The following is a 14,632-nucleotide window of genomic DNA, read 5'->3' on the forward strand; positions in this document are numbered from 1 at the left end:
GATACAAATGGTTCTGACATTAAGAAAAGTAAACAAGTAAGAAAAATAAAGATGGAAAAATTCTGTGGTCAGTTCACAAGTGCTTTTTTATTGTTTGAGGCAGGGTTAAAGCCTTTTATGAAGACAGGGATATATGTGCCGTTAGATTGGATGTGACATCAGACGAGTCTTGCTGCCCTTGTGCGGAGCCTTGCTTCCCATAATATGCAATGGACCAAACGTTCTGATGCCACTAAACAAAGAGGCAAGGTGGGACCTGATGGCACTAATGGAAACCATCAGCTCTCGGTGCTGCTGTGTAGATCAAACAGAGAAGGTACTCAACCCTGGTTATGGGCGGCTTGTATAATCCCTCGTTATTAATGGTCTCAAGGACTTGAACGTTAGCTGCTCCCAACAGCTGATGAAAGCATGTTGTGCCATCTCCATGTGGGACTCCTGCCAGCCTGGGTATTTGTTATTCCAAGGCTGTGTTAACTCAGTAAGGCAGAGGCTGTATGAACGGACAAGATCTGAGAAAGAAGGGTCCTTCTCCAGCAGCCCAGGGGATCTGAGCCCTCAGTGCCTGACTCTCTACTAGCAACTCTCGTGGCTATCCATGGTGTGAAGGGATTCTCTTTCGGTCTTCGCTGTCCTAACCTAGGGGACTCAGGGAAGTGAATACATGGCATAAATACAATAAGGAAGGGTAGGTGCTATTGTGTTAAGGGCAAGAAGTCTTTCAGATGCCTTCCAGAGTGGCTTGACCTGGACAACTGTGATGTAGATAAAATGAGCACCATTTGGCTAGCATAATTCTGCTGCTTTCCCTGTAATACCAGTGCTAGCAAACCCCCAGAGCTATAGAAAGAACTAGTAATGTCTCCTCAGCTATGGATCTGACCCCTAAGAGGTCCTGCGAGAAACAGGAAACCTAAAAAGTTTGTGTTCTATCAAACCTGTTTGGTCTGCTGGGAATTTTCTAGTCTTCCATTTGTTTTCCAACCTCCTGGCCCATCCCACCATCTTTCATTATCTCACTACATTTAACTAGCATCCAAAGGGACAATGTAACCTGTAGGGTAAATATGGCCCTAGGCACAGCTGACAGTGTACAGGAAAAAACAAAGGAGAATCTCTGGTGTCGCCAATCTCTGGTGGCTTACTCTGTGACTGACATGTTCAGGACAAGCAGATTTTGAATTAAAATGCTTTTGTAGTCAGGGACTTAGGGAAATGTAGGAGTTGTATTATGAAACCACACATAAATAGATGACTTGGTTGAGAAGTTGTGGCCTTTGAGTGATCTCTACAAATGGGAGAGCATTGCCAATGATTAAAGACCATGTTGATGAGTTGGTTAATATAATGCCTAACAAGCAGGCTAACTGGGATGCCCCTCCTCTGTACCAGTGAGTACCCCACTGAAAACAAGCCCAGAGCACAGTGACATCAGAAGACTTAGAAGGCAAGCTCAGAAGAGCCTCGTTTACTATACTGCAGCCAGTGAGCATGCCCGAGGAGGCCCCAGGTGTGACCCCTGTCCCCCTGTGAGCAGCGACGAGACCAGGCAATCTATCATGGTGTTCATGCTGTCAGCCCTGGTGCTGCGCCGCTGCTGTCTGTCACCCTGGTGGATGAGACCTGCTTAAGGGCAATCATGTCAATCTCTCTGTGACCACTCAGTCTGAGGCAGCTGGATGATCTTGACAGGCCTGGCAAAGTCGGCACACGGTACTGAAAGCTGGAGTCACAGCCTTCTTAGAGAAACACAAAGTGGGCTGTGGTTTTTCTGGCCTTTCCATTTTATTGTCACGACATAGGCTAAGGCATGTAGAATTTAGCTTCAGAGCTGGTCATCTCGGATGAACCTATTACCCTCTGAGTTTCTTCCATAGTAAAAATAGCGACCTTTCGCCAGGACACCTGTAAATGGAAAGAGACATCATTACTGGTGGCATAATTCATACAGCTTAGAGATCCAGCTGTTATTAAGCATACATGCACTATGATCGCTAATCTGATAGTAAGCAGAAAACAGTTGAAGCCTCGGATGACAAAGACTGTACCTTCTTGTCCCCAAAGGTGGCTTTTGAAATGAAATGTTACTAAGGATAGGTTCCTAGGAATAAACAGCTTTCTGTGTAATTTCCTCATTTTAAGAACTTTTCTAATTTGACAAACGGTTCCCTAAAATACAGCACGACTCCCTCCTCCCAGCTTTCCTTAGTCTAGTTTCTAAGAATGGAAAATTAAGTTTAAATCAGATGAATCCAGCCCAAGGAAAAGCTGAAGGGTAATCTTCCCAGAGTGTGACTATTTTGAAGTCCTTTATTGGAAATCAATATTGTTGACTTCCAGAGAGAATTTTCCAAATCCCTGGGGACTTCAAGCCCATGCAGGGTGATTAAAGAAGAGAGGCCACACTAACTGAAGACTGTACAGGAAGTAACAAGGACCATTGGCACTAGGCACCCCCGACTCATTTCTCATGTGAAAATGCACTTTCCTCTTTAACAGTGTGACTTCATATATGATCTGTGGCTCCTTAGAAAACTGTCCTGTCATTCGTGGAGATTATAGGATACTTCACTGTGACACACAGCATTAGAAGAGGGACAGATGTTCTGATCCTCTTGTCTTTATGTATTATAGATACCCACAAAAGTTCTGTGCATGGAGGTGCATGCCTGTACTTGCAATCCTAGCACTTGGGTGGACTGAGCAGGAAGATGGTGAGTTCGAGTCTAACTTGGCTTCAGAGTGAGATTCTGTTTCCAAAATTAATAAATAAATAATCAAAGGCTAGGAATGTAACTTGAAGGAATAGTGCTTGCCTAGAATGTGGAAGTCTCAGGTTTGATACTTAGCACTCCAGAATAAATACCCAGAAGACATTGACTACAATACTAAAACACTATAAGATTATTAAGAACACAAAGTGTTTTCCCAAGAAAGTATTTATTGCCTTTTTACCACCTCCTTTTTTTTTCTTTGCAATGTTAGAAGAACTAACTTAAAATCCACTTGCACATAGCTATCTAAGTCCAAACGGGGCTTAAATCTCTGACGTACACAGAAGGCAAAGAAAGAAAACAGCCATAAAACATTAATCCATGAGCCACAAACCTGCCTATGGTGATGGCTACCTCTGCACATGAGTATGTATTATCGTCAGTTCAGTAGAGTGATGCCAACACACACCAGCCTTTGTTGATTTGAGATCAGCTATATTCTTCACATCAAGTATTAGTAGAACATAAGTTTTATATGTCTTAAATTTGTGTTGTCTCTCTCCTGTGTGTGTAGGCCACAGGTTGACATCAGTTGTCTTCCTCAATTCATATCTGCCTTTTTTTTTTAAATATTTGTCTCTTATATGCCTGGAATGCATGGATGTGGCTCTCTGGTTGGCCAGCAACCCCCAGGGTCCTTCTGCTCAGCCCATCTTTGAAAATACAGATGCACACAGCTATACCCTGCCTTTTTATGTACGCACTTGGGATCAAACTCAGGTCCTCAGGCTTGCATGGCAAGCACTTTATTAACCATCCCTCTTCCCCATCCCCTAAACTTTGTTCTTAAATAAGGATTAAAACCATTTATAGAATCTTTTAAGGGTAGTTTTATGGATGTGCCCTGCTTTGAATAGTCAGAGGCAAACTGGAAAGTTCCTGGGATCCCAAGCGCTCTCAGAGTTGGAAGAGGGACAGGGTGACATCATTTGGGACCTGGCTCATTCCTTGCTGTGTTGCCATGGACTGCTTTATTGTGGGTCATTCTTCCTGCCTGACTTGGCTTTCTTGCCCCTCCACAGCCCTAGTCCCCAGTTTCTGGGGTTCAGTATTGGTCTAATGCCTGGAACTCCTGAGCGGGTGTGAGGCAGCACTCATCTCTTTCTTGTGACCCATTCTTTCAGCTCTTGGCACAGAGCTGCTTCCTTCATTGTGTTCTGTAGAGCCTAGGATTGCACTAACCTCGTCACCGATGCTAGAACCCTGGTGATCTATAGGCTGGGCGGGGCACATTCTACCTCCATACATGGGAAACCCCATAGGCACTGCCTTAAACCTGGCTGATTCAAACAAACTCCAAAACGCGAGAGGGATGGTCCAAAGGATGTTAATTTCTATCTACAGTACCAGGACAGCATGGATTTAAAAAAAAAAATGGATAGGGCTGCCAGATATCATAAAGAGCACAGTCCTTCTCATGAGCACACTGCGTGACAGGCAGTCATGTGCGCGCACACACCACAGTCTGCCATGGTTGCCCTCCCTCTGGTAAACCTGCCCACACATCCGAGGATTCTATGTCTTTGCTCTCCACCTCTCTCCATGCTGAATTTCCATTCTTGATGCAAGCAGATGGAAACTGTGTTCCTGGAACATGGACCCAGGCTGCATTCTGAGCCACACTCACCCATCCTCTCTGGTTGGCATTGATAAAAGTCCTCTTTAAGGCCTGCCCTGTTTCTCTGGGCCTGGAAGCAAGACCGTTTATAGACATCCTGGTGAGAGAGGGCTGTTTGATGAATGCAGGAGACTGTGGCTAGGTGTCAGCACTTGGAAAATGAGGCAAAGTCGTGAGTTATTAATATTGTCAATGATCTCTTGATGGGAAAACAGATACTGCACTCACTGTCAGATTTAAATAGACATTGAGTGCATTAAGGACAAAAGGGCAGACTTCAAACAAAGGAGCTGTGTGCTGGGAAGCTGACTTGGTCTCTGGGCTGGCACTAACCTGATCTGAAAAGACACTGTCAGGACTGGAGACAGGCCCTGGATTGTGCCTGGTGACAGAAAACAGAGATGCTGACAGAGATACCAGCGCCATATTATGCCAAGGACACCCGAGCACTGTCTGGGACTCTAACACGAGCTGACATCACTCCCTAGCATGTGGCTCTTCTCTTCGGGCCCTGCACACCAGAATCTTTCTTCAACGTGTCACCCCAACACTTGCCATGCCCATGAAGGTCCTGGCGGCCTTGGTGGGGACAGGGCCCACAGATAAGCCAAGTCAATCTCACCCTGGGCTGTACAGGGATGACACTTCCCTACTAATAGCCGGGTGACTTAAGGTGAGCAGAGGACCAGTGTGTTAGGAGCTGTCACCTTGAATTAAACAGTTAAGGAGAAATTAAACTCTCGTGGGCTGGGGCTGCTCTGGGGTGGCCTGGCAAACCCAAATGAACCCCAGCTGCTGGTACTAGTCTGGGGACAAGGGTGCTTAGACTAAAGACTCATAAAATAAGCTGATACTTTTGTACCAGAGTCATATACGGATGTTTAAATTAAGGTAGTTTTGCCTCTCATGCTTCTCCTATCAGAGCTCAAAATGGGGGTGAGACTACCCAAAATATTTGACTTTTGTAGTTGAAAAAAAAAAGACATTAAGAAGAGAAAGAGAAACAGCCTGGTACAACCCCACATGTGGTCAGAAGACTTTTTTTTATCAAGGAAGTCATTTGTGAGGGCATAGATTCTGCTCATAAATTAAGGGAGATGGTAATATGGGTAGTTCCTGTCCCCACTCCAGCCCTCCTCCTCAGCAATAGCAACTGCCAGAGGCTGGGAAAGCTGCAGAAGGGGCCATTTGTATCTTCGTAGGGAGGGTCTCTGTGGCTGGAATCTGGGACGTGGTGGTGGCAACTCTGTAGACCATGGCCTTGGACACATCTGCCATGGATTCTCTTGTTTGTATCTCCTCAAACTCTATGGTTGAAGAAATGGAAGGAGACAACATATTTAATGGCATACAGAGTGTTTTTAATTAAAATATGAGGCTTTGGTCATAGTAAGTGAGGAGGGAGGGCCATACATCAGGCCAACATGCAGTTGTTGGTGCGGGGGGGGGGGGGGAGTCTTTTGGGAGCCCTGAAAAATGACAGTGTACTGTTCCCTGGGGAATCCTCTCCTGCCAGATGAAACTCCTAATTTTTCTTCAGAAGCCAGCTTTCCCATCACAGTGTGTGGGGAAGAATCTGTTTTAAAGAGGTCCTTTATCTTCTCGATGTTCCCACCCTCTGCAATGGATGTCCTGAGATGTGGGTTAAGCTATGACCTTGGGTCTGCTTAGTGGGAATCAGCCTCTTCTCTTGAATGCAAGGCTGTGGTGAAAAGGACCATTCTGGAGACATGGAGGGTGGAGGCGGGGGTGGGGTGGGGGGTGGGGTGGGGGAGGGTAGGAGAATGATCCTTGCTGTCCAGGAAAAGGGGTCCTAACATACCTCTCTACAAGTCCCATACCGATTCCATCCTGGCTTCCCATTCCTACTGTCTGTCCTTAATGTCTATTGACCATGTGCCCTGGTCCTTTGTACTCCCTGTTTTCACTATTCATAAATGAAGACAAAGATAATCACTATGGGTCCTTTTGAATTGTGAAATAAGTGATTTGGTATTTTTTAATGTTTATCTTTTATGAATGTGGGGCATTGGGTCCATATGGGTTCCTGATGGAGGAGGTGTGCCCAATGTGACCAAGTGTACTAAGTTAGGTTTTCAAATCCATCTACTCACATCCCTATAATATAGCATGGAGTCAGGGTACCCTGTACGAGGAGTCCAAACTCTCCCTAGAAAGGGTATCTGCTGACTTTTCAGCAACTCATAGTTCACACTCATAGCTGGGCATCCTGACCACTAACTGCCCTAGCTTTGAAATCACATCTCGCATATCATATTCCCATACTCAACATGTTGAGAGCCTAATTAACCATCAGAGTGTCTGAGTTCACATTTGATGGAAGAGTGCAGCTAGAGCCACAGATTTGAAAAACAGAAAAAAATCAAGTCTTAACCTTACTAGTAGTACTGAGAGTAATCACCACCCTAAACATTCTTGACATGAATGTGAGTGTAGTACCCCACTGACAAACAGATGATGACCTGATTGTGACCACTTGGAACTTACTGGACAATGACAAAGATGGTTAGGAACAGAGACAGAAAGGATGCAAACCACTGTGGCCTTGGCAGAAAAAGATGCAGTGTTCTGAAGAGGGAGATAAACCCGGTAACCGAGAAGGGAAAGGTAACAGTAGTGTCCCTTTGGGCCAATGTGGAAGTTTCTAGAACAAGGTAACCATGGGATACTATGCAAATCCATGTCCTTCCTCCCCCACTTCCAATACCCAGTTCTAATGGGGTGTGATACAGATGCAGTAGTCAATGGCAATCTGTTGAATATATTTTAGTGTTTGCATATGCATAAACAATTGAAACAGAGCCTGCCAAATTCAGAATTTTCAGTCCTGTACATTTATACTTAAACCTCTAATATAACTTTCCTACACTTCAAACATTTTTTTTTTAATGTAGGCAGCTTAAATGTTTGCCTTAACAAATTAGAGACGGGGTGGCGAGGCAAGAGTCTCTGGTTTTCAATGTGGATAGTATTTTCATTCTGAACACCTCTCCCCCTCAAAACCATAGCAAACCCAGTGTCTCCTGGAGGGAGAAGAGTCAAGTGAATGCTATCTGGTCTTCAGAACTGTGAAGAGCATGTACCAGACAGGGACATCCCCCAGAAAGCACGGGCCCAGGCTATTGTTATACAGGAGCCATGAGTGACGCGGTACCCAGGAAGGAATAAACACCTGCATCTTACGGTCTCAAGAGAGCGCTCTATCAATATCCTGACACCAGCCATGGGATATGCTGCTGGGTCCACGAGGGCGTTAGCAGAGCCCACATCTTACAGGGTCCCACACAAGGTTCAATATAAACCACTAAGTAGCAAGGCACAACTGAAACAGAGATTTAAAAAAGACTAAAGGAAGGGGTCCTTGGGAGCAGTTTTTCTAGAAGGAAGACTTATGTTCTTCCTCCACGCCAGCCATATTTGTCCTCCATTTGCCCGAGTCTCAGGCTAGAGGTCAAATGAACTTTCTACTTGACCCCGGGGGGCAGTGGAGAAGGAAAAAAATGACACTTCCTTCCCAAACTAGTAAGGCATGACTTGAGGGAGGTGTCTCGGTTTATAATCATCATCTGCAGTTGAAAGTGGGTACCGCAGCTGCTATGACACTCGCCGGCACTCACAACATTGGCTTCGGCTCTCCTCACCATGACAGGAAGATGCCCTGCACACTGTCCTTGTCCCACCTGAAACAGGGCCCGCCTCCAGGTGCACCCTCTACTTCTCCAGTTATACAAAGCAGCTCTTGAGAGACACAGGGTATGCCTATCCTGAACCCTGCCACTGTGTAGGGGTGGACACTGAATGCTGCCATTTTGGCCTCAAGGGTATTTTGGCTTCTGGCTTACATGTACTAACATGTGTAAACTTGCCTGGTAATTTTTGAGAAAGCACTAATTATGCACAGCAAGTTTCATTTGGACATTTTAACTCCTTCCTCACTTCTTCAAAGCCAAGTCAAACCTCCTCCATTCTTAACCCTTTCCTCCCTGTTTTCCGTGCGGCCCACTTCCTTGCCATGTAATATTCCTCCTCCAGCTCTGCAAACCATGAACGTTGCCCGGCAGCGTCTTCTTCTGCTACTGTTTAGCTGAAAGCGAGTCCCACTTCCTGCAGTGAAATTGTATGTTGCTGAATTACAACGGAAGAGCTTGAACCTTCTGAGAAAGTTTGGTCACATTTTATTGTGTTTATTTCTAGCCGATTTCATTTTATTTGTCATTATTCCTACCAAGGTTAATTCCACCCTATGAATTTGTCTGGCTTTCAAGATCTTGGGATGTAAATCTCGGGTCAGTGTTTTTATCTGCAATACATCATATTAGATTCAAGGTTCGGTTGCTGTCAGTTCCCCCTCGGGCTGATTATCTCTACCAGCAATGCTTACCATAAATTAAAGGGCTGCTTCTATTTGTCTCTGAGCACCTGCAGCCCGATGGTGAACATTCCAGATATAAAATAAGACTCAAGTTATGGGGTCATGACAAGCTGCTGTCTGTAAACACCATGAAAACAAAGTCAGATCCTGTGATATGGCCATTAATTCAAAGGTTAGGAAGCAGAGAAGGAGCCTCTCGGCTTAAACTAATGGAGAAGTGTACGCTTGGCCTCAGTGCTCAAGTTCTTCCGAGATGGCCTGAGAAGAGGCTCATACCTCTTTCCCTTGAGAGTGTAGATTATGGAGCCTGCTCAGCCAGGTGCTGGGCCTCACAGGGTATCTGAAGGAAGCAAAACCCCAGAGTGAAAGGATCTAACTGTAGGGAGGTGATGGTGACAGACAGCATCCTTGGCTCCAGACAGGGGGTGGGGGTGGGGGTTGGGGGGGGAAGAGCAGGTTGTTGGGTGATAAAGCAGGTCACTCAGGGCAGTTGACATGAGGCTTGCTATTTCAGGAAAAAAAAAGAGTTAGGAAAGAGAGGACAACAGGAAACACACACACACATTCTCCCCAGAGCAAGCTGAGTTTTCCCTTCATGGAATCCTCTAGAAGAAAACAGAATGTGTGTACAAGTCTTAGAGGTCTTTACCCTTTGAGTGGACTCCTGGGACCCCTCCTGCTGGATGTCATGGCCAGGTAGAAGATGGTATGGACCTTCTTAGACATGATAGTACATGTCTCCATCAAGAATCCTGGCAAGGAAAGCCCGGATGCCTTTGCTCACACATCAAGCCCTTTCAATCTCCTTTTTAGTGTGTGTGTGTGTGTGTGCGCTTGTTAGAAGTAAGCAAGCCTTCCATGGAAGAGCCTCAGAGCCAATGCATGCTCACTCCTTTTTGGCTTTGAACATCACCAATCAATTTACCTCTCACCTACACTCATTATATCTCAATCCAACAGCAACATAATAGAAATAAGAGACCAAATCCAGTTTCCCTACTTCCTTGCTCAAGCAAGTCCCCTGTCTCTTCAGGAATAAATTCATAAATCTTACTGATTCAAGCTTTATTCATTTAGTTGCATTCTCGGGTCTCTGTCCCAAGTGAAAATGAGAGCAGAGATCATCTTCCTCCCGATGTCCTAAAGAGCTGTTTACTCCCGCCCTGCTGTAAGCATCACTTTTTCCTTGGCTGAACTCCCTGCTAAGACACAGAATGCTAAATTGTCCTTGGAAAGTATTTCCTTCACTGTACCAGAGAACTCTCCAGCTGGGAGAGAATTTAAGGATGCTCATTTAGAGGGAAGTCCTTCACTTACAGAGCAGGAAAATGAGGTTCTGATTGGTCTCCCTAAGGTGACAATAACCAGGCATCGATCCATTTCAGGCAGGAAAGGAAGTTTTGCTTTTATAGCTTATTTTTCCAATGTATTATTTATTTGTTCAATCTTGTTCACAGGCTCCCGGGGCCTCCTGGGAACTTCAAAGATCACCAACAACAGGACTTGGGCTCATCCTTTGCTACTCTCTTACGGAGGGTAATGGGGCCTTCAGAGCCAGCAAGGCATGAATGCTGTTCTTCTAAGGGGGCTATAATGGATCTGAGACAGCTGGATTCCAAAGTGAGTGCTGAGATGGGATGCCAATCAGGTGTGACTCTTGAGGTGCCTTTCCAGCAGCTCATGGGCGGATCTCACCCCGGCTGTCAGTCAAAATGGGCAGTGGTCTAATGGGAAGACATCACGCTTCTGTTTCAAGAGAACTCAGAAATAAATCTTTCAGGAGAGAGAGAGAGAGAGAGAGAGAGAGAGAGAGAGAGAGAGAGAGAGAGAGAGAGAGAACGCGAGCAAGCACCCCTTCCACCATTATCTTTTCCACTTCATCTTTTGAAGTCAGAATCATGGCCACTGGAGGGCAGCATGCAGTTAGGAAACAGCTACAGTTTTCTTTATATAAATAAGGGCAACTATTCAGGGAAGGTCATTAAAGCCACACTGTGCTTGTGGTCACCAATTACACGTTCTGTAATGATCAATATGTCATGTTTACCCAATCTGGGCTGAAAGCTATCTGGGACTGAGGCTACCAAAGGCCCCCCTCTCTCTCTGACACTTTTAAGTTCCTTCTGCCTCAATTTCAGGGACCGATTTTCCTTATCAGCTATAATTAGTCTTAGCTCAAGGGTTGGATTTTGTTGTTGTTGTTTTATATCACCTGCATAAATGCAAAGAAACATGCAAACTAATAAAGACAGATCCCTTCTTAAAGAAAGAAAACACAAGCAAAAAGCACTTGCCCCATGGACATCCCCAAAGAAAAATGACGTCCATTGACATGGTGTTCGCCATTTTCAGAGAGCATCCTTTTAAAGTTATTTTTATTTTCTGACTAAAGTGAACTTTGGGTCAATACACAGAAATCGTGGCTGTTTCATTTTGAGGGCAGGCCTTCCTTGCTTAAACCCGACCACTGTCTGCCCTTCTCAGAATGTCTGATCCCAAGACATCTCTCACACCCAGAACAACAAATGACTGTCCTCCCGTCCCATAAGGGCCATTGATATTTACAGCTTCCATAGACCGTCATGTAGAACATGTTTTTAAATTCTAGCCAACAGCATTTTTAAACTAGAATCATATGGAGGAAAACAGGTGAGGGGATTCCACCCAGGAGAGAAGACAAACAAATCCCAGTTCCTGGGTCCCAGCTCACATAGTACGGGGTGGGGCTGTGGCTCTAGCCAGCATGACAGGACTCCTGCCCTCCTTCCCAGCATTCCCTCAGTGTAACAGTCATGTGACTAACCAGGCACGGAGGAGAGGTTGGGCCGAGCTAATGGATTAGATTATTAACTCATGATGAAGCAGAAAGTTAAGATAGCCTCCCTATAAATATAGCAGTTGAGTGTTTTCAGTGAGGATGGTACTATTAAGAAGTGTATCTGGGGCGGCAAGACTGCAGTCAACAAATGAAGGTCACAGCATCTTTTCTCTACACGAACTCCAAAAGGGTGGAGACAGCAGGTTCCCACATGCCATGGAGCCTAGGTTATGTTGTAGGTGTTCAGCGCATAATTTGTATGGGGTGGTAGAAGTCAGAGGTTAGCCTCACGTGTCATTTTTCATTTTTTTTTCCTTCTGAGACAGGCTCTGTTGGTCTACAGATTACCCCTTAGGCTACACTGAGTGCCCAGCAATCCCTAGGTTGGTGCTACAAGCACACACCAGCATGCCTGGCCTTATCATGCTGTTCCTAAGAGATGGAACGGGTCCTTGTGTCTGCTTCCCACTAAGATGTCTCCCCATTTCGAAGCTGCTATTTGTGGACTGGGTGAAATGCCTGAGGATACTTCTGAGCCAAGCATTTTCCATACATTTGACACATCAAAGAGCTAGGTGTGCTGGCCCTTGGACATTGGTTCTCTGACTTGTCCTACATGGGAATCACCCCCCAAAACTTCCCATTTAGTGGGTCTGAGTTTGGGTCCAAAAAGTTGCTTATTTTGGCAAATTTTTGGGGAATCACCTTTAAGAAAGACTGTTCTAGAACAACCTGAAAGCCCCACCCTTTTCTTTGGTAAAGTAAATGACCTTATTTTTATTGGTATTTAAATTCAGAGACACAAAGTGTCTGGTTAATTGAGGGTCTTACTGCATTGTACTCTGGTAAATGGAAATTTACCAAGAACAGCCAGGAAACAAATGGCACCTAAAATAAATAAGGACAACAAAGTCTGGGTAGAGCTCTTGCCTAGTGCATACCAAGCCCTGAGTTCAATCCCCAACACCGCAAGAAGAGACAAACAAGTTCCTCAATACTTTGACATTTATGCTTTTTCCTTTAGTGGCGGGCTGGTTGCATTAACAGGGCAAAAGACGGCAAGAATGGGGTTAGACCGGAGGTGAGCCTGGAAAACATGGCTTATGGAGTACAGGGCAGGGGAACCTAGGAAAACAAGTTTCCAGATGGTCAAAACTGACAGGCCCCTCTAGGAACACACCTGAACAGTGAGGCCGCCCTGCAGAGTGTGAACTGGGATGCAGGCTTTGCCCTCAAAAAGACATTCACTTTTGAGTTTCAGATCTGTTCTTGCAGATCAAAAGGTGGAGGCAGGGCTGTGTTCTCTGTGGCTCCTTGGGCTGAAATTTCTCAAAAGAGTTGTGGCAAATAAATAGCAGGCTGCTAGGAAAGAAAAGAGACAGAGACAGAGAATGGAACTCTCAAATAAATTAAGCAGATTTGGCAACAACTGAGGTCCTTGTGGGTCAGTCCCTTAAAGGGGTAGGAGAAGGGCTTGCTCCTTGGGCGTCTTGGCCCAGCCGCCATCTGATGTCCATTAGAATCCTAAAGAACCATTTTTACACTGATGGTACCATAATCTTTCCTAATCCCAGGCATTCAAAAGTGCCTTCTCCCCAAGAAAAACAAAGAGAATCTGTTGATATTTGATGTAACTGGAAGAAGTTTACATTTTTAAAAAAATTTTAATTTAATTTAATTTAATATCCAAAAGTCTATCATTGCGGAAACACAATACAATACTTGGGCACTAGCAAATTCTACTCCCAAATGTCTTCAACTGCCCATCGCTCATGTATGATGCATATGCACATATATGTGTGTGTATATATGCACACGTGTGCACGTCAAGAGAAAAAAAAAAAAACTCCTAAGATCACTGTGAACTTTCTGAACCTTATTTCTTACCCAAGCTGGAGACCTAGTAAATACAAAGCACATCAGAAAGGACTTCATTAGAGCTAGCCTAATTAAAACTTAATGATGTTACCAGTCTCCCCAGCAATAGTAAGAAGCGCTTTTTGTTTGTTTGGTTGGTTGGTTTTTGTTTTGTTTTGTTTGTTTGGCCTGTCAATGGAGCAGTCCCAGGCAGAGGGACATTAGTGACAGTAGGTGGTACCAGGTGATATCTATCTCTGGAATATACTACTTTGAGATAGCATAGGATGTTACCCCTTTTAGTTGATTGGCTTGGATTTGTCAGGATTCACCCTGTGGTAAGTTAACATGCCTCCATACTGGAAGAAAAGATTGCCCATTGTCCAGTGTAGCCTAATAGAATACATCTGGCTCCGACAGTTTGATGCCCAGCTCGGAGCCACATTCGGCAACACAAATTAACAGCATAGACCTTGCCCACGCTGCGAGCAGGAAGTAATAACCAGCTACCTGCTACTTGGCCAAAATCTCATTATAAGCCATTAAGGTAATTGAGGGCCAAGGCTGTGCATATTACACTCTCCGAGTGCCAGTGGTTAGTTGAGGAGAAGAAAGAGTTGGAAGGGTGGAGATGGGGTAGCCAGGAGAAACTATCCAGTCACTACAAGGTTCTGTCGCGCTGGAGTCGGGGAAGGAGTGTTCCCAGACCATTTCTCTTCTTGCCCTCGAAGCCCACATGACCCCAGGAAGATGATGTAACTTTTGGTAGGCCTCTAACAATGCTATGCAATTAAAAAATTAGTCACAGAGGTAAGATAAGGGCAAAATAAGACAGAATGCTCCCTAAGTAAAAAGCATCCAAACTGATGGGGATCCAGGGGAAGCTGCCCACCCTCTCTAGAAGGCAGTGGTTGTCTAGAATTACTGCATGTGGGAGTTCGCAAAGTCAAGTCCCTCCCATAAACTAGTATTCCAAGCCTCAGGGGTAGAACAGTGATAGATCAAGTGGGATGAAAAAAGGAGGTCAACAGAGTCTGTCAATCAATCTGTGTTTTAGGACAATGAAAATGGTTCTAGTTATGGTAGTAATAGTGATAGCTAGAAAAACTCATTCAGGGTAAGGAGAGAAGTTAACTGCAACGACATTAGTGACCTCCAGATTCTCACTCCTG

General features: G+C 45.0%; 1 protein-coding gene across 6 annotated transcripts in view; it reads right to left on the reverse strand.

Annotated features, from left to right (window-relative positions):
• Nucleotides 1-1,765: 1,765 nt before the first annotated feature.
• The window catches only part of Lrmda (leucine rich melanocyte differentiation associated), a 1,030,542-nt gene continuing 1,017,675 nt past the window's right edge, over nt 1,766-14,632 (reverse strand). For all 6 annotated transcript variants that reach the window (XM_076544649.1, XM_076544648.1, XM_076544654.1 and 3 more), the window contains one exon: nt 1,766-1,905. In XM_076544649.1, the coding sequence (XP_076400764.1) occupies nt 1,826-1,905 (80 nt within the window). In that variant the 3' untranslated portion in view covers nt 1,766-1,825. The remainder of the gene's footprint in view (nt 1,906-14,632) is intronic.

This window comes from Peromyscus maniculatus, chromosome 9, assembly GCF_049852395.1.
Source record: "Peromyscus maniculatus bairdii isolate BWxNUB_F1_BW_parent chromosome 9, HU_Pman_BW_mat_3.1, whole genome shotgun sequence".
NCBI lineage: Eukaryota > Metazoa > Chordata > Mammalia > Rodentia > Cricetidae > Peromyscus > Peromyscus maniculatus.